Raw genomic sequence first — 20,175 nt, 5'->3', positions numbered from 1 at the left:
ATCGAACCAATCACCAAAGGAGGACATGGTAGTCGTGAATAGTTGCTCTTCTTCTTAGTAATTGATTGCAAGTCGCATTCTATTGGTATTGTTTTATCGCGTACGCGCCTGGCTGGAAAGGCCGGCCCAGCACTGCAGTACTGGGGAACTGACGTTGAACTTATTCTTACAGCAACGTTGGGATGAAGAGTGCGAGGCAAGATGGTCCTAGTTTGACCTCCAGCTACTACCGTATATGATCTCGTTCCTGTATTACTCCGAGTGTGCACAAAAAAGGGTCCGTATATACATATATCTCGTTGGACTTCGGCACGTTGGCGGCCTCGCTGCGACCATGAATTTCCTTTCATCGATCCCATCTGATATAAAAGTATATAAAAGTATTTGAGATAAAAGCTTGTGTATGACTGACAGGAATAGGTAGGAGAGTTTCGGCATCCGAGCGATAGGTCGGACGTGTACGCACTTCTGTATCCCGAGTGATGCGACCAGGCTATGGTGGCCGAAGAGGGTCTCTTGCAAACGTTAACTTATATTAGGTTCGCTCTTGAGGCGTCGCAAAAATAAACTTGCACCTGTCAACTTTGACGTGGTAAACCTTGCTCTTCAATCTAGGGGTTATTGTCTGCTGCATGGACGCAAGATTCATGGACAGTGTATAACATGTCTCTTTTTATCAACGTGACGTTCCTCGTTTAACTTGCTAGGTACCAGGCTGCTCAGTTATCAACCGACAGTGAGACAACTTCACTCGACGTCACAATCACCCTCTTCCTAAAGTGGACGTGTCCATTTCCCATCATGCTAAGCGTGCCATGACAACCAATGTAAACATTCAGCTAAAATGGCGTCTTGCGGTCATCTGTCTCTGGAGACCAACTACAAATATCACAACAGTTGGTTCTACTGAAGCATTTCAGGTGTGTTATATATAACCTTAGATTAAATGTCACGTTTAAGTTTTCGTCCAGCCTAGCCGTGGCGACTCTTGCCAGTCTCGGGGCGTTTTTTGCTTGTAGTACTACGAAAAACACGCCACAACATTCTAAGTATTGGTTGATTGTGGCTGTCGCCTGAGACATGAACATCATAAAAGATCTAAAACGTAACAACACGAAAAAAGTGTTTGCCAGATAGTTTTCTGTCATTTCAAACCCACCTTGCAGAACAAAATGTATTACAGTAATGACTGTAACGTCGACCTCCTAGAGTCACGACAGCTACGTCCAGGCCTTCACTTTATATAGCTTTATACATTTCACCTTGCGTCATTTGCAACAGCTGTGTGATTATGAAAAATATCAGCACCAGTCTTCAATACACTGTGAAATGGTGAACTTGGGTAAAAGCAAATGAAAGAATAAAGCACTCTGATTTTCAAATAGTTTCAACTTCAGAATCTATAAAATAAAATGTTGTAGTGATGTCATATTCAATCCCAACTGATGTAATGTTTGTAATTACAGAACTCTGCACATGGAGACGAACTGAACACAACACAACTTGTACTGTGAGAATACAGCAACTACAACCATGGCCTTGACAGCAGACCTTGATCCAGAGTTCTCCGATTTCGGCTTCCAGTGGTTGTTTGATCCAAACGATTTAGCATACCTTCCCATACAAGAACAGCTGAAGCACTACAAGCAGAGGCAACTTTTCCCAAATCTTTACTACCGGGTAGCCTCGAAATCATTCGGACCTCCCGTCTCTCGGAGACGTGTCATCATAGCTCCTCCCATGAGCACGGCAGACGACGGCATCCGAGAACTCAAGCAGCCGTTCCACGCAAGCTTGAACCCCCCTCCCCAGCCAACGAAAACTCTGGAGGAAGAGGTGAGAGAGATTCAGAAGGAGCTGTGGTTCAGGGAACAGGAATGTAAAGAGTGGGTGGCCAACCGCCAAACTCTGCGGCAAGATCTGAACAAGTTAGGCCTGAACCAGACGTGGCTGGCAAGGAAACCGGACAGGACTGGTCTGGAGAGTCGCGTGCTTGGGCAGCTGAAGGTGGCAGACAGACGCAAGCAGGAAGCACAGGCACAGCAGTCAGAGGCGACACAGGTAGGAAAGTGTAGGGTAGTGCTGTTCTTTGCACGTGTATACCCCTGGGGTTATGAAAGGGGGTAGTTTGGTAGCTCGACCTGATAGTCTGGCCTGGTAGACAGCCCAGCATTTTCCGTAAACCCTCTTGAATCTTGGATGCATCAAGTAGGACTCATTTGTAAGACAATGTAACTAATACATGTGTCCTTGTTTCACTTACTTTATAGGGTTGGGAAAGCTTGATAACCTGCCCTGATAGTCTGGCCTGCTAGACAGCCCAACATTTTCTGTAAACCCTCTTGAATCTTATAATATCTTATGATGATACCAAATAGGATTGATTTGTTACCAATACATGACTGTCATTGTTTCACTTACTTTGTAGGTGGCAAAGCCAAAAGTAAAGGATGAACGGGTCATGAGTCCAACACCAATGGTGGCCTCCCCATCACCAGAGGCCATGAGAGTCATCGATAGATACGTCAGAGAACACAAGTTACGTCTGCTTGACTTCTTCATGCGCTTTGACAAGAACAAGCAGTGGTTGGTCAGTCGAGAGGACTTTAAAAAGGTCATCAAGCTGGTAAGTATCATACTATTCATCCCACATAATCAAACTTTGAATCACCACGCCAAGTCAAATAATCTCCGAAAACAGATACTAATGTAATACAATGCCTATTTTCCTATCGTAAAATGCACTGCCTTTGACGTAAACTTACTGGATCCTCTCTAAAACGAGTTAGGATACTGTAATTCACTTTATATTCATGGTAGCAAAATTTCACGATGTAAGGAAAATGGACATTTTCACTGAACTTTGACTTTAAGGCGGCGGCAAGTGATTTACAGATCTAGAACAGATGTGTGAAGAAATCATACTAGAATATAATATTACAGTTTTTTAAAAGTTACGGTACAGAGGTGACCGTGAAAACAGTGAACATAAAGTTACAGTGAAAGAAACAAGAATTACAGTAGTTCCTATATGGTTCCATATTCTATGATTGCGTCGACTTTTTCAGACCAGGCTGCCGATCAGCAACCAACACGGCAAAGTCACAAACTCATACATAAGCGGCATTGATATGTAAAACGAGTTAGGATACCAGTAATTCCTATGGTTCCATAAAATAAATTGCTTTGACTTTTTCAGACCGGTGTGCCGATCAGCGACCACCAGCTGGAGGACCTGATGGTGATGCTGGACCAGGACGGGAACGAGAAGATCGACTACAGGGAGCTGGTCAAGGGTCGCTCCAAACTACACGGGGAGGAGTGGGAGGAACTCAGGAGTCAGGCCACGTCTCGACTCACCAGATCTGGTTAGTAGTGTCAGCTGCTACAAACAAGGGGTCACATATGTATATGTAGTTCCATGGGGGTTCCTGATTATGCTTTACGCTAAATTCAGGGAGGCAGTTGCTTGAAACTACACAGGGAAGGGTGGGAGGAACTCAGGAGACAGGCCACGTCTCGACTCACCAGATCTGGTCAGTATTGCAACTATACAGGGGGGTGCATACACAATGTACATGTGTCCAGCTCCAAGGGGGTTTCTGTTCATGATTTCTGTAGCTGCACTGGGGCTCCTCATTATGATTTATACTAAATTAAGGAAGGCGCGGTTATTTATTTATTATCTTTTTTAAATCCATTCATCAGAGCCTGATGTTGCCATCGATTTATGAAGAAAGGCGGCTCAATTGTTACTGTAGCAGCATCTCTCCACCCTAGGCCAGAAACATCCATGCTCCAGACAAGCATGACTTCACTGACCCATTAGGAGAAGCAGGGGTTACAAAGGCTGCTCAGGAAATTCCCTACCCCATTTATTTATTACTTAAGCAAGTATCTCACTGGACTGCGGCAGATAAGATACGTGACCTCTACAAACAAAATGGCCGCACGCGGAACGTCACATTGTCAGCTCTAAATCAATGATACAAAATAAATTTGGTGACTGTGTTAAATCTATTTTCTGTGAAGTTGCCGATGCGCCGGTGGTTATTAAATCACACTCTTGATGCACTCTATACTATTCATAAGCATCATGACTAAAAAAAAAAACTTGCAATTGGGCAACCTTACATCATAAGATCTTATGATATCATTAATAATACTTGTATTTGTGTTCATCACAGAGGAAAACCTGACAGCAGGGAAACATGACTCTCCAGATAAGAAAGCTAGATCCACCTCAGCCCACGTTGCCAGGGTCCATCATACGCCGTCACACAAGACTCCCGAGAAGCAGGCCCAGGAGTCAGGTTCCCGTAGATCGCTGGTCTCAAGTTCATCCTCTCTATTAGAGGTTCCGCCAGTGGACACGGCAGAGGCTGTGCCACTCTCCAGTGAGCTGATGTTGGAGAGAAGGAAGAGGGAGAAGCAGTGGGAGAAAAAGGTACGATACGAAGGATTTTTCTGCCAACCCTTTTTTTTTTGTAAATCAATTCTCGTGTGCAGGGTTGACATCATTGCAGGTTAAGTGAATAGCTATTAGTCAAGACCAACAATTATCTCACTGCATCATTTCGTTGTCTAAAGATCAAGTTGCAAGAATTTTTGTGGATTTCTATAACAATTTTTTTACAGGGTGTTGTCCATTTGTCTGTTTGTTCCTATTGAATCATACCAGTTTCTATTACATTGTATTTTGGTAGCCAATGGAATCCTGGAACAAGAGAAGGTAATTAGTTATCCTATATAATTATTCATGGTGTCCCCTGAAGAAGGTGACAGCCTGTCACCAAAACGTCGGCTGTTGATTGTATATAGATCCTGCTTGTAAATTAAAAGAACCTTCAGTTGTTATCCAGTGATTGTCCAACCTGATGAAATTATTCATGGGTGTCTGAAGGTCTGTTTCTGCTGCCATCCGGAGATTAACCAATGAGAGATGTAATTTGCAAACCTTTAGGAGAAGCAGAAAAAGAAGAAACGGCAGCAGGAGCTGGAAGAGGCAGTCCGACTGATCAGGACGGGAAACGTTGCCGTCGACAACCACTCGTTACCTTCCTCCATGACGGGGGAGATGGGCGCGGCAGTTGATCGGTACAGGCAGCAGAGACTGCGCGAATATAACCAGATCTGCAGACTGTGCAAGGAACAAGGCATAGCGCTCACACCAACCCTGTTAGAGAGAGGTTAGACATCATAAACCACTGTGTTGCGCTTTGCATTCACCATGTTAGCCACTGTCAAAGATTCAAATACTAGTACCGAATTTGAGTGCTGAAACTGCTGGGTTTTTTTTTTTTTTTTTGGAACAAATTTTTGGTTTGAAGACACCCAATTCTTCTGGTGCATTTTGCATTGAAATGTGTGTTTATTCGTGTATGATCATGAATAAAATACAACATGGTGTATTCCGCATCGATCACCCTTGATCGCAGACCATGGTTGGGCTGGTACATTGGGTATATACAGAATACATTGTGTTGTATACAACCCGAGCAAGAATCGAAGTGAGCCTAACTAAACTAAATCAAATGAGGATGATACCAAGGTATCACTAAAATGCACATTCTGAAGGACCCTATATGAGTTGTACAGATACATGTATGACGTCCGTTTGTTTTAACCATGTAGTTCTGCTCCACCCCGGTGACCGGTTACCCACCAGCTGCACCAGCGGTCTGCGCCAGCCTGGTCTCAGCCTGCTGTCTGAACACTGGGCCAGAACACCGGCACAGACCAAGGCAAAGAAGAAGGAGGAGAAGGCAGTCAAGCATCAAGGGGATCATGTGGTCAGTTGAGAATTACTATGGGTTGTGACAGGGGAAGGGTTGGACATTGTGTTCTAGTGTTTTGGAGGTCCGGGCTATTGTAGGATTTTTGGCGCCCAAACTGGAAATGATCATGATCAGTACATTAGAACCAAAAACCAAAAGACCAGTACATTATATGTTGAACTAGTCAACTACAGATGAAAACAAACTGAAGCCAATTTGTAATCATTAAAAAGAAATCCCATGTTTCTAACATGTTAGTAACGGTATGACACAATGATGTCACATTTTGTACTCTGTGGATATCGCTCTACAATGTACATTGAGCAATGTTGAAACTTGGTACATGCACTTGTCGGTACACTGGTTTTAGAAACTGCCAAATTATGCCACGCCTATAGAGATTGAAGTGGAGACTGAGAAACTCTATCTCTTAAAATATGATTTGATGCTGCTTATACACGATAGTCATAAATCTAACATCCAAATGTACTTTTTCCAGGTCAAACGAACAAAGCAAGGCACTCTGCTGTTTGACTCCAGACACGTCTACCCCATGCAGAAAAGAGTGGGGGTCACGGGTCAGCGTATGAGCCTGTCCACTGGGAAGGCCAACATCTCTCGAGTGGTGGACTGTTGGATGACATTCGAGGAATACGAGCAACTTACAAGGTAAGAGTCAGGCACCTTGTATGAGGTAAAGATGCTATAGCCCTTTTTTGGTTCGTAACCTTTTATCCAGCAGAGTTGCAGGACAACAGTTACTTTACAGTTCATCACTGTTGGTTTTAAGTTCGCTGTGAAGAGGTCACTGCATAAACTGCAAAGTTTAACATAAAACCACCAAGAGCATTTCCCCTTTTACAGTACATCATGAAAGACAACGAAAGAACTTACTTATAGCATTTGATAATTCATCATATCTGTCAGGGAATGTGTGTAGCCGGTGTAGGGAAAGAATGTAACATTTTTGGCAAAAGTCGGTTTGTGGTGGGCATTTTTTTCAAAGAAATAGAATTCCAGCTTACCGTACCATTTTGATCCCTGTACATTTCGTTACTGATTACAACATGTAGTATTGGCCACAATCACAAGTTTTGCCCAAATGTTTCAATCTCCACCACAAATTAGCATGGTCACCACTACAAAACCTGTCTTGGAATTTGAGGTCTTACTTTCTCTTTAATCAAATATATCGTCTTGTTACAGAACCCACAAGGTCCGGTTCAAGAAGCTGGCGGGCAGCGACACACCCAACACCTCCAGTGTGGACGACAACGCCTTCTGGCCTGGACAACTTCTGGACAAGATGCGACTCTGCATGTGTCCAGAGGACAAGCCGCCCGCGGAATCGCACACACTCTTCCACAACACACGGCATAAACCGCCGTCCAACTGGGGATATGATAACAACGACAGAACGTGGCCAATCAGTGACAGTGGCTACGTCCAATACGGCCACATTGAAAGAGACAAGGAGATTCGGGGATATAACTTGTAGCCCATGGAACAACACACACTCTTCCACAACTGAAAGCTCCATCCAACAGGGGATATGATAACAACGACAGAACGTGGCCAATCAGCGACAGTGGCTATGTCCAATATGGCCACATTGAAAGAGACAAGGAGATTCGGGGATATAACTTGTAGCCCATGGAACAACACACACTCTTCCACAACTGAAAGCTCCATCCAACAGGGGATATGATTACAACAACAGGACATGGCCAATCAGCGACAGGGGCTACGTCCAATATGGCCACATTGAAAGAGACAAGGAGATTCGGGGATATAATTTGTAGGGCCAAAAGGAGACAATTTTGTGGATGGCTATTTATGAACAATTGTACATACAATGTATAAAAATGAGATTTTTTTCCACTGTGTACATGACAGTGAAGGGGCCATGTGGACAGACATTGCTCAACTGGTCAGGGGTAGAATTCAAAAGTTAACTTTGCGAAGTGTCAGAAAAAATTTGTAAGTATTTTGGAAGCCAGACAGAACATATATCCATAGAAATCAGGTCAGACACTTCCGGGTTCTAGGCTCAAACTGAAATGAATTTTTCTTGAATTTTCCATCATGCCAAGAATTACAGAATAGATATTTTTACTACATATTAATACCATCTTATTGAAGAAAGACACTTGCAGCAATTTTATATAAAGAGAGTTTTGTATTACATTTTGTATTTTGAATAAAAGAATTACTGCCATATTTCTTTGTCATTGGTTCCATGTTCTTCAAAGTAACCCGAGTTTACAGCTAGCTGTGCTGCTGTGGCTAGTACATATCAAAGGTGCTAGGTTAAATTTGGATGGAAACCGTTAAGGGACCAAAACTAGATTTGAATGAGTCTTTATAAATTGAACCTATGATCAAAAGTATGATTTGAGAGACAATAAAACACACAACTTACTTAAAAAAACATCTTTATTGAATGAATGAAGTTTGTTTCGACCAGATTTCTGGTCACTTAATGGCCACTGCCTCAGAGAAAAGGGCATTATTGAACACCATGTCCAGGTGGGATGGTTGGAATAGGGGACTAGTCAAGTATGGCTCCCAGATACAGAGTAGAGGCCATGATAGTATCACTGTCATACCCTTATCCAAACTGCCATTAGCTCTGCCACTTCACAATGGATCATTAGAGCACACTTAGTCTACATTATCATAGTAAAGAGAGGCAGCAAGGTGGTCTGGTGGTTAGGGTTGTTGATTAAGAATTTAAAGGTTCTGGTTTGAACCCCTAGCAGGCACCAATAATGTTGTGCCCTTGGGAAAGGCATTAGGGATGTCCTCTCAGATGGGTCATGAAGCCACTGACACCTCGAGCAAGTCAAAGATCCCACCACACTAATACTTATAAGAAAGAGTTGCCTGGGGTCCATGCAAGTGCGAGTGGATCAAACCTTTAGCTTGTTTTTATTACTGTGCAAAACTGGTGTGTTATGCTAAAGGGTCTAAATCTACCCTCAAAAAACACAAGACTTGAATTGTGTAGACCACAATCACATTCCTAAGGGAATTGTGATAACTTTAATCCCACGTTAACATTCTTTTTTTAAGATATTCGTTGGAATAGCTGTCAATTAACACACTGTTTGTGATAGCAATGTTCTATAAAGGTTATCTTAAACCCCAAATCTCTAACCTGCTGTTACATTTTTGGCCATGTTGAAAAGGTAACAATCACTTGTACATGTACCTCTAAGGTTGCAAATAAGCAGTTCAGGCATAGGGATATTATCTCACATTCTGCAAATAAGCAGTAAATTTCCCTGTTTGCAAAAACTCCATTATGCTCCCTGCTCAAACCAGCAATACAAAATGAGGGAACATCTGAAAGAACTAACTTTTTGTAACAATTATGTTGAATAGTAAGTCTTGAGCTAATTTGGTGTAGAGGTCAATTTCATTCATGCAAGTTAAGTCGGGTGTCCCAAAATACAAAATGGATCAGAATGGAATGAAATGGAAACAAAATAGATTGAATTGGAGCAAAATATCAAAATTGTAGTAAACAAACAAGAACAACCCAAAACAGCTCCAAAACAACCCCAAAACAGCAGAAAACATTTTGTTCCATTTTGTACTTTCATTACAGCAAGCGTTACGGAGATTTGAAACGTCACGTGCTAGCCAGTTCTTCAGACGTGTGATGATGAATCATGGGATCATTCGGTAGCACATTCCACCATGACATCATCAGCCTGGCCGCTGGACTTTTCAGTGCAGGTGACATGAAGACTGCCTTCCCTAAAAACAACAACAAACAATATTACACACTAGCCAAACCATTAACCTACATGTACTTTTGAAATACAAATATTAAGGCCAAACAGTTTAAACAAAGTTTTTGTAAATTTCTTTCACATCTGAAGACTTCTCTTGCACAGGCTAATATGTCATAATCTCCAAGCTGCCTTCATTGCACTACTGGACATAAAACATCCAGGACTCGGGCTAACGGTACTTCCTGTTGTGCGGTGTAAAAGAACTCCGACCTTGAACCCACTCCGCAACCTTTCTGCCAACTGTGACCTACATGTACCTTCCTGAGGTGCCCGGAATTCAAATGCCAATTGCAGAAGTATGGACACAACCCAAGTGACTACAAAACCTCCGTTTACCAGAGGTAACATATCAGCATTTTCTTCCTCGGATATCAATGAAGGCAACCACTAATATTTTGTAACGTTGTAACAATAAAGTCTGTGTCTTGATGGACAGTCTGGGTCGGTCTATTAGCAGCTGGCATCTACTTTAAACAGACTCACCTTCGAAAGTGAAGTACCACTGAGACCACCTTCTTATCATCATCTGTTGGAAGGTCACTCAGGACAATCTAGAGAAAAGTGAACGAGTGAGTGTCGACAACACAACTTTGTATGGATCTTAATGAAAATTACAGGATCACATATATGTAGATAGGAGTACACAGAAAACAAAAGGTACAACTGTAAAATGCATTTAAGTTCGCATTGATTGAATTTCGCGGAAAGGCCTAATGGAGTGTTCACGGTGGCTTTGAGTTTGGGATAGTGACATACTACTACTGTAATGGAAACACCGGCGCCTTTACGGACAACCGGTCGGACACCACCTACTTGCAACTTGGCAAGGGTGCTACAGACAGACAGAACAGTTGCTTTAGGCAGTGCTGGCGAGATCAACTGTCACTGATCTAACCGTATGTACCTGAGGAATGAATAAAGGCTTTGACTTGGCTTGAAATGTTTGATAAATATGTACATGTATTCAATGTTCAAAGATTGGCTGACTGCATTCAATTGTGCCTTGTTAGTATTTGTGCATCTTCACAATAACAGGTGCCTCCAACACATCACAATAATGTACAATGTATAGTACGTACACATGTAGCGCTTAGACAAGGAGATAGCCGGGCAGAAGACAGAACAAACATTTTCGTGGTGGTTTTGAGTTTGCAGTGAAGAGGTCACTGCCAAAACCTTGTATACATTACTACTGTGAACTGAAATGTATTTACATTGTACAGTAGATTGGTTACTGGTACACTTGACCATTTAGGCACCTCACCTTGGCTAAAAGCACTGCTTTCTCCACAGTATCGTCCTGCTGTCCTTCATACAGCTCCACACAGCAGGCTGCATGTTGTGGGGAGACGGGGAAGGTGTGCTGACAGTGCAGGGGGATGGGCGAGTGTGCTGGCACCAAGGTCTTCAGTACCGGACTTCCAGAGTCATCTACAGTCTGGGAGGAAGAGATTTTCAAACACAATATGTGACACATATGTAGTATAATTATTGTAGATGCAGGTAATACAGAGTGACTGACCCAGGGCTGTCTCACGGAGGGTATGGTTCACCCGATGCCATGTGCTAAACAAGCTTTCTGATGATATACACAATCATGTACAATACAATGCGAGTAATAAAGTAACAGATATCTATGATTTATGAAGGTGAAGTTTCCAAACATTTTGTGTTAGGTTTAGTTATCTACCTATTTGCATAAATGCTCAGGATGACCACAAATTGTTAACAACCAGTTAACTGAGAAAACAAAACCTCAAAATGAAATAGAAGAGAAGCCAGTTTGACTTGTGCCTACGTATATTTTTCAAAGATAGTTCTGCTTTGGTTCACCTTCAACTGTGAATCCTTTGTCAGTATGAAGTATTGAAAGACCTTTTTAAAAGCTTGTTCATGTAAGGGTTTCTTCACATTAGATTAAAGAGGGGTTGGGGTTAGACAGAAACATGATGTGAGTTCTTGTCTATTTTACATGCTTTATCATTCTCCTTCTCTGAGCAGTAGAAACATACCTTTAGCATAACAGCTCTTGCTGTGCTCGGAATTTCTGCAATGGCTTCATTCAGCGAGTTTTCTTCTCCTTTTCCAGACAATAGGGCTGCCTAAAGAGATGATATCAAATCATGTGTAATGATTAGTGAATGATATTCAGGATATTTCAGTGCTACATTCAAAAGGCACTTGTAAGAGTTGTGTAACATGATGTAAGAAAGAATCATAGAGAACAGTAGGAAATGGGCTGCAGTTCAAAATAACAGCCACCATGTCAAGTTTTCAATTTGCTAGAAACAGTTGACTTTTTCTTCCAACAAAGGTGATCAATGAGTGGTTATGAATGTCATCAATGCAATAGCACACCTGTTTGGCTGCTCCCATGGCAATAACTTCATCAGGTGATACAGAGTTCAGCACTTCAGCCTGGGGCACACAATCCTGAACCAGCTTCTGAAGCTTGGGGATCTTGGTGGAACCTCCACACAACACAACCTGGAAGGAAATTTACTAGTTAAAGGTTCTCTACGTAAGATTTCGGCACTAAAATCAAAACTATTCTTGAGAACAAAATATTCATGTGAATGACATGTACATTTGACCACTTTTCAGCATATTTTCATCATTATTTCTTATCTTTAGCGTTTGTGAACTGTGCAAAAAAAAAGCTGCACTAAGTCCGCAGAGTTTCTGAAACCATCTCAAACTAGACTACCCTGCTATCAACAACAGCATACTATACACTGGTAGGTCCCCTAGGATACATGTAGGCTAATTAGTTAGGCACACACTTCAGGCCGGCTAGATAACAACAGATGTGAATCACAGTTTTTAAACATGTTTTCATGGTGCAATGATGTTGTAACATTCCTCCCTGAATATTGGTATGCAATTCTACAATGTTGATTTAACTTACCATTAAATGGTAGTAAAATCGACTCTCTACATGTACAATGTATGTTGTCCTAATTTTACACACCCATATTGCTCTCCTTTTCTTCCTGCAAAAATCCAAGAAACAAGAAAAAAAAAAACTAAATTGGTGTGGTCTAATACTTTACTTACCATTTTTATTGCTTCTTTGTTAACCTCTGCTTGAGAGATGGCCTCCTCTATAGGCTCAAGGCACTGCTGCAACAGACTCAAGGCGATGGACTCAAATCTGGCCCTGAGAGAGAGACAACATCATTACCATACATACAAATATATCATATCTTATACATATCAATCATATAAATATATAATTGAACTACTTGGAGCAGCTATGGCTGGTCGACTTCGATTGAACTACATGTAATTATATAAGTGGTGTGCACACTTTGTGTGCAATATATACCAAGTACAGATGCTTTGCATTTAGACAATGTATGACACGTCTGACCTCTCTCATACTGCGAAAACATTCTTTCCCCTCCTACCCCCGCTAGAACGTATCTTAAGTACCTGGATATGTCACACTGGAAGTCTATTCCTTCATGGAGGGACTCCACATGACAGCTAGCCTTCGGCATGGTCGACAGGATCTGTTTGGCTTTCTCTGCTTCTGTATGGAGCTTGGCCATTGCTCTCGTGTTTTCTGTAACATCCGCCTTCCACTTTCTACAAGAAACAAACAGAACATCCGTGAACAGTTTCATTAAGTTGATAAGTCACTGGATAACAACGCTCTTTGTACACAACCAAGTGTTTTATTCAAAACCAACGTTTTGGTGACTGTCAGTGTCTTTCGCCTTCCTTAGGACAATTCTGACTGGTTCTGTTACATACTGCAGCTAGGTGTCACTGCTAACAGATGCGGTCCCAAACGTAACATAATTGTTGACAAAACAACTAACAGTTGTACTCACTGTTGTTGATGCTTGAACTACTTATCAAAGTAAGCCCCCACTGCACATCACATACCAATGCCCCCCACCCACCCCATTTTTGGACGCCCTGTCTAATAGTATAACCTCCATTAACATTAATCCACCAGGTAACATAAATCTGCCACTTTGGAAAACAGTGGGTTTGAGATATCACTAGTGAAGCAACCCCCAAGGTATGCACAGTTTAAGATATACAGAAGTGCATTTTACTGGGGGATGCTGGGTTGGAAGCCGCTTGGACGTATATTTTCAGGGTGGCAGAAGTATGTACCCTTGTGGAATAATGTTAGTTGATATTATATCCTAGCTAAAAGCCTGCTGCACACAGGGAACTATGAGATGGCTTATCAATATAAAATAAATATAAATAAAATGTAAAATAAATATAGAATATATATCAATGAAATAAATATACATGTACAAGTTTAACGTACCTCTTAAATTCCTGTACAAAGTAATCCACTATGACCCTGTTGAGCTGATCTCCACCCAGATGGTCCCGTCTGACACTGCTCAGCACTCTGTACATCCCCCCACTCACAGCCAGAACTGTGGCATCGATGCTGCTCCCCCCAACTCTGTACACCAGGACAACACTGTGGGAGAAAAGCATGTCAATCTCAGTACAGTAAACCACCTGGCGCAGGCAACTACCTGACACAGGCAGCCACCTGCAGTCACAAGCCACACCCAAACAGTCCTGTCCAATTTTCACATAGTTAAGGGGGCACACCCAAGTTTATTTAGGGTTTCAACTGAAGGCTGCACCCTGACAAGTCTAGCGACCGTCTCTTGCAGGAAATATTTTTGAAACAAAGTAACTGTGTGTGGGGTGAAGAGATATCTCTTACCCTGTGAATTCAAACCTAGATGCTCAAAACCATTTCCTCACTTTTTTGCTGTGCACTACCATAGACCCCGGTTGCAGAATGAACTGGTGTATTCATTGTTAAGACCCACTGCTAAGCAAACAACTGTCTTACCCAACCCGCAACCACTTTTTATGCGACCCCCAGGGGTCATTCCTCACAACCAAACAATAGTTAAATAGTCTTAATCCACCATGTACATGTATGTGTCTGTCCACACACTGTACCTGCTTTCCTTGGAATTTTCTTGTCCAATGTTGTGAGCGTATGCAGCAGCTACAGGCTCCGGGATGGTTCTTAGCACCTGGAACCCTGCTTCAGTCGCAGCTTGTCTAAACCAAACAACCAAAAGTTATCATATGATTATTTTCATTTTTATTTTATTTTATTCGCATACTGAGTATTAGGCAGAAAGCGATTGCTTATCTGAAGCCTTCTACTCAACTCATACAACAAAGAGACATAATGACATGCATAAATACAAAATGGATAAAAGGAAAATAACAGTAGACAGTACAAGTTGGCATATATCATTAAGTGAATCTGCCTGTAGAGTGGATGTAAGCATGAACAGTATCGAAAATGTTACAGTCATGTAAGTATGAGAGTGACATGGAACCTCGTAACAGAAGAGAACATAATGAACTGTCGTTAAGTAGTTGAGGGTCGGTTATGTTGGAAAGGGATATTAACATGGTACTTCTTTGCGTGGTATAAAGTTACGGGGATAAGCATACCACAACCATACTGTCTATATAGATACAGATAGTCTGGGCATTTTCCTTTTATCTTCCTGTGACATCCACTGCAGATCTATTTTCATTTTGGTAACACTAGCATACTGTCATAGTTATGCTTCTATAATGTCCCCCTACAACATGCACAAAGTTAGTGGCCAGACATCATGCTTGGCATTACCTCACAGCATCTTTTTGCTGTTCATCAAAGTTCAGTGGGACAGCAACGACAGCATTCTTCACAGCACTCATCTCCTTGGACTGGGCGATATCTGTGTGCAAAAAAAAATAATGGCATGACTATCTGAAAGGTGAATTTGAAATATCATTTCCATTTCATAGACATGACATAAAATCATGGATGAAAATTGATGCGCACGCAGATGTCATCCATATACTACTAATCAAATCAACATGGCCTAAGGTCTGTCTCCTAAAATGCATACTTTACACTCATTAAATGCTTTTCTTAACTTAGAATGACAAAATAAAGGTACAACTGTTACAATACAATACAATTATACAACAATGTATAGCATACAAACCCATCAACTTGCGGAATATCACCCTAGTGATGTAAGTAGGCGAGAAGTTCTTAGTTTTCCCCTCATGCTTCACTGCAAACATTGGGTTGGAATCCTTCTCAATAATCTGGAAGTAGATCATTAAGTCACATAGCGCTTAGTTTGGAAACCTCGCTTTACCTTTAAGGAGTAATTATATAATATGTCCTACAGAATCTGGACTGAGCAAGGGGCATTTCACTTTGCCACCTAAGTCATCTGGTAAAATCTATACAGCTGCCATTTGCATGTGTTTCAGGAACAAAGAAACTACATTATAGGCTATAATAAGAATTAATAACATGTACCTTACAAAGACTTGTCTTCAAAATAAATGTACCTACATGTATAACAGTCACTCATTGACAAGCAACTGGACAATTTTTCAAGTTTACAAATTATCCAGCTAACTGCTTGAGTAACTGTTGTCCTGCGCATCTAAACTATCTGGATGTCTAACCTTCATCAACGTAAATGTGAATATATTTCTGAAAAATGGAAATATGATCATACCTTGCAGGAGCTTATCTTCAAAGCATGTTCCACGGCTGGATCTGTAAACCTGGAAACAACATTAAAAGGTTTTAATGCAAGAATGAACAGAATTTGGGTAGTGGAAAACAGATCAATGTACATGTATCATATATATAGTGGCAAATCAGAGAACCAACAATATCCTTATAGTTATAATAGAAAGTTTGTATCATGACACTGTTCATATTTGTAGAAAATGTAGCTCACTTTTTCCCCAAAATTTGTTTGACTTTGGTGATAGTGTTGGCAGCATTTCTAATCCAACCTTGTTTGGCTGCTAATCCAACGACCTGCAAGGGGAAGAACAAAGAAATATGACTTATATATCTGTTATCAGATCCCAGACTTAATCCAATCTGGAAGTATACTATCACTAGAATATTCTTCAATCAGTGACTTTAGAAAGGTAACAAAACATACACCGGTACCTCCAAATTTTCGACATCTACTGTACGTCTTGATCACAGAGTGACCTAGTCTTGCGAGAACACAAGACTAGGTCGAGACTTGGGTAGATCTTCTGGCCTCCCCTGCCTAGTCTCGTGCTCTCACGAGACTAGGTCACTCCGTGATCAAGACGTACAGTAGACGTAGAAAATTTGGTATGAGTTTTGTTACCTTTCTAAAGTCACTTATTGAAGAATATCCTAGTGATTGTAATCACACGTGACTGGTGAATCTCTTCAACAGAAGAACACTTGTATGGACACACACACACGCCCTTCTTCTAATCACCATCATACAACTAACCTGGTATCCATTCTATTCTAGCTTCATTTGCTCCTTTCATCACTTCCCTGCTAGAGCTGTGTACGGGCTGGACTTGCTGTTGTTACAATTTTTTGTTCAAATGACATCAAATTTATCAACTTATGGTGCATTTCGCATTGGACTGTTTGTTTTTTCGGGTGGAAATGCCGTAACTGAAATACAACACGGTATACTCGACATCACCCTCAGACTGACCGATCACCGGAGGGTGATCCGACCCGCTGGAGAGCTGGGACCTTGGGTGATACGGAACACATGTTATAGTCTATATGTATTTCAAGAGGTCATAAAAATATTAAATACCATTTCAGTGTCTGTATAGGCAACCACAGCAGGGGTTACCCGCTGTCCGTCTTCATTTGCAACCACATCGGCCTTGCCATCCTGTGTGAAAGAGATAGAGTCATTATTAGTACTAGTGCTGTTACTTTTTTCTGAGACTTTCCAAGCCAGGCTGGAGGCCTGCCCACCTTAGCCCGGGATCTCCTCCAATATAATTTGATGGGGCCTGAGCCGCCTGATAGAATTACACTTACGTACACATAGACAATACAAGGAGAGAGCTACGCGGTTTGGGGCATGTGATGTCTTTAATCTGTGTGAAACTGCTCCATAGTAGAGGCTTATCGGTTGTACAAAGACATCAACGGCCAAAGACTGTGGTCTTGGCAAATACAAACTGTAGTGTATTACGTACAGTGAAGTTACACAATTCTATATATTCTTGAAAGAAGTGAAATAGCAGCAAGGGCGGGATGGTGGTAACATCGAGCGGGAGGCGAGCCCAGCCGCGCCGTTCAGCACGGCGGATGCCGCAAAATGGAGGCGGCACGAGCGGAGGTCAGAGGTCGCTTCCTCCAGCGTAATTCCCTACGATTGGTCCAGACCAATCCTACTATAATTACACTTACGTACACATAGACAATACAAGGAGAGAGCTACGCGGTTTGGGGCATGTGATGTCTTTAATCTGTGTGAAACTGCTCCATAGTAGAGGCTTATCGGTTGTACAAAGACATCAACGGCCAAGCCGAAAGTAATGAGGGCCCCAAAACGCGTAGTAGAAAATGTAGTAAGTCGTAGTGGTATGGTAAAACTAATTTAAAGAGTAGTTAGATAATCGAGTTCAAGCAAAAACAGTCCAGGGCTGGTGAAGGATGCACCGCAGAACGTCACCGGGCACTGTCGAACAGCGTAGAGTCAGGCCGGAAAAGGTGCGTCGGCGTGGAGAACTTGAGTACTGTGAAGTAGGCCATGGGCGGGCACTGGGAGTCTTCGGTACGCAGCTGGAGCTGGTTTTGTTGCACTGACAATCTTTCTGTGCAAAACTAATCTAGTCTAATCTACTCTACTCTACTCTACTGAAGTGAGTCAAAAATTGCGAAGCGTGATCCCAGGCTGGTGACGATCTCGCTGCAGGGCACTGCCGAGAACTCCAGGTCGGCCCGGAACGTTAAGTCGCATCGACGTGGAATGGGGGTCCTGGGAGTCTTGAGTACGCTGCTGTAGATGCCCACCGCATTTTTGTAGTCCGTGTAGGTACGGGTGGAAGGAGGGAAAGGCGTGTGATGAGGAAGGACCGCTCGTGAAGGCTCGTCGCGAGAAGAAAGATGGCTGCCAAAGTCCCGCGGTTGTCTCGCGAGACCCCGCATAAATGGCGTGGGGTGGGGAGGGGGGCTGTCGTTCCGATCGCTGTGGACTCTCTGTGTAGACGTTGTTGTAGCACAAGCTTAGGATCAGGCAGGAACGGGTGTGTAGTCCCCGGCTCAGTTGAAGAAGAAACTCGCTTCAGGACGCCGCCACGGATTACATGACAGTGTAGAGACAGCCGAAATCAGTCGTCGGGTGGAGCTCTAACTTATTAGGACTGCGAATCCATGTGTGGGCAACGTTACTGGGAGTCAATTTGCACGCTCCGGCAGTTCAGCACACCGCGGCCCTGTCTGAGTCGGGCCTGGCAGATTCGTGCGCCTCGATAGCTGGGGGACGTCGCACGGTAAGTTGAAACTTGCTTAATGGAAGCTCGAGAGGGGAAAAGTTTCCGACCGGAACATCGAGCGGGAGGCGAGCCCAGCCGCGCCGTTCAGCACGGCGGATGCCGCAAAATGGAGGCGGCACGAGCGGAGGTCAGAGGTCGCTTCCTCCAGCGTAATTCCCTACGATTGGTCCAGACCAATCCTACTATGGTTATCTGGGGGTAAACCTAATACGAGTTGAAGTTGAAGTTTTATCAACCTCTTTGCTTTTACAAAGGCGAAAGGGGCTCAAAACGCTTCTTACTGCATATCTAGAGTATAAGCCCTTTCACAGATCCAACTGTGTATGTGCAGGTTAAAGGTGAAGACCCCTGAGACATAAACAAAACGATTGTAGACTGTACTGAGTAGTGTACACTTCTTGACATTGCTATTAGCTAGTTCGGAGTTGCTACTACGCATGTGCAGTGTCAAAGGTGAAGGCCCCCGGCTCGTATACAGTGCTTGCCTGGGCATTGTCTAGATTTGCATAACAACTGTCTAGATTTGCATAACAACGCCCGACTGGCTTTGTTGACGTCTGGGGGGCCTTCACCTTTGACACTGCACATGCGTAGTAACAACTCCGAACTAGCTTATTAGTATTACACAAATTCTCAAGAAAAATATGATTTTCAATATGAGTAGTAGTAAAGCTGTGTAGACACATTTATTTATTTATATTCATTACAACCACATTAGTAATTAGATCATCAATTGTAGTTCATCACAAATTTGTTCAAAATCTTCGATGCTAGTCTAAGTCTTTGACTTTAGATATCATAAATAGCCAATGTGCTCAAACATAAGTCCAGACATAAACATGAACCTCTGGACTTGAATCTGGACCTTAACCTTAGTCCAGTGCCTAAACGTCCCGCATTCAACATGTACATTGCACTGGTGGTAGTAACCATCTCAATCTCTATTATATTTCTGATGAAAATTTTGCAACAGCCCCCCTCCCCCATCACAAAATATTTCAACGACGATTTGTTCACAACTTTACCTTTTGGGTAGCCAGACAAGCAGAAGTAGCACCGAAGGAAATTCCGATGGAAGCGGCCATCTCAGCTGTAGCCGTCTTACTCAAAATTCAATGCTTTATCTCGAACGTAAAAGAGCTGGGGAAAAGGATAATCCAAAACTGACAGCCTGGTGAGCATGTGGACGTCGACCCGGAAGCAATATCAACTCGATTAACCTTTGTCCCGGAAAAGCTTCGAGTCGACCAATCAAAACCCGG

General features: G+C 42.5%; 2 protein-coding genes across 2 annotated transcripts; one reads left to right on the top strand and one right to left on the bottom strand.

Moving 5' to 3' along the window:
- Positions 1–743: 743 nt before the first annotated feature.
- On the top strand, positions 744–7,997 carry LOC136434682 (EF-hand calcium-binding domain-containing protein 12-like). Its single transcript, XM_066427665.1, has 9 exons — positions 744–920; positions 1,467–2,061; positions 2,429–2,626; positions 3,200–3,368; positions 4,188–4,447; positions 4,964–5,189; positions 5,635–5,792; positions 6,277–6,446; positions 6,984–7,997. The coding sequence occupies exons 2-9, from the start codon at positions 1,534–1,536 to the stop codon at positions 7,273–7,275; spliced, it is 2,001 nt and encodes a 666-aa protein (XP_066283762.1). The 5' UTR covers positions 744–920; positions 1,467–1,533; the 3' UTR covers positions 7,276–7,997.
- Positions 7,998–8,195: 198 nt separating this feature from the next.
- LOC136434685 (heat shock 70 kDa protein 14-like) lies at positions 8,196–20,127 on the bottom strand. Its single transcript, XM_066427669.1, has 15 exons — positions 19,939–20,127; positions 17,218–17,298; positions 16,351–16,433; positions 16,123–16,171; positions 15,592–15,697; positions 15,228–15,318; positions 14,537–14,641; positions 13,875–14,036; positions 13,016–13,171; positions 12,638–12,740; positions 11,939–12,067; positions 11,593–11,682; positions 10,845–11,018; positions 10,064–10,131; positions 8,196–9,542 (listed from the first exon to the last, which is right to left on the bottom strand). Exons 1-15 carry the CDS (start codon positions 19,996–19,998, stop codon positions 9,461–9,463), a joined length of 1,539 nt encoding a protein of 512 aa, XP_066283766.1. The 5' UTR covers positions 19,999–20,127; the 3' UTR covers positions 8,196–9,460.
- Between the last annotated feature and the right edge of the window lie 48 nt (positions 20,128–20,175).

This window comes from Branchiostoma lanceolatum, chromosome 5 (genome assembly GCF_035083965.1).
Source record: "Branchiostoma lanceolatum isolate klBraLanc5 chromosome 5, klBraLanc5.hap2, whole genome shotgun sequence".
NCBI lineage: Eukaryota > Metazoa > Chordata > Leptocardii > Amphioxiformes > Branchiostomatidae > Branchiostoma > Branchiostoma lanceolatum.
Note: the sequence above shows the minus strand (reverse complement) of the source record. Positions and strands in the feature narration are given on the sequence as shown.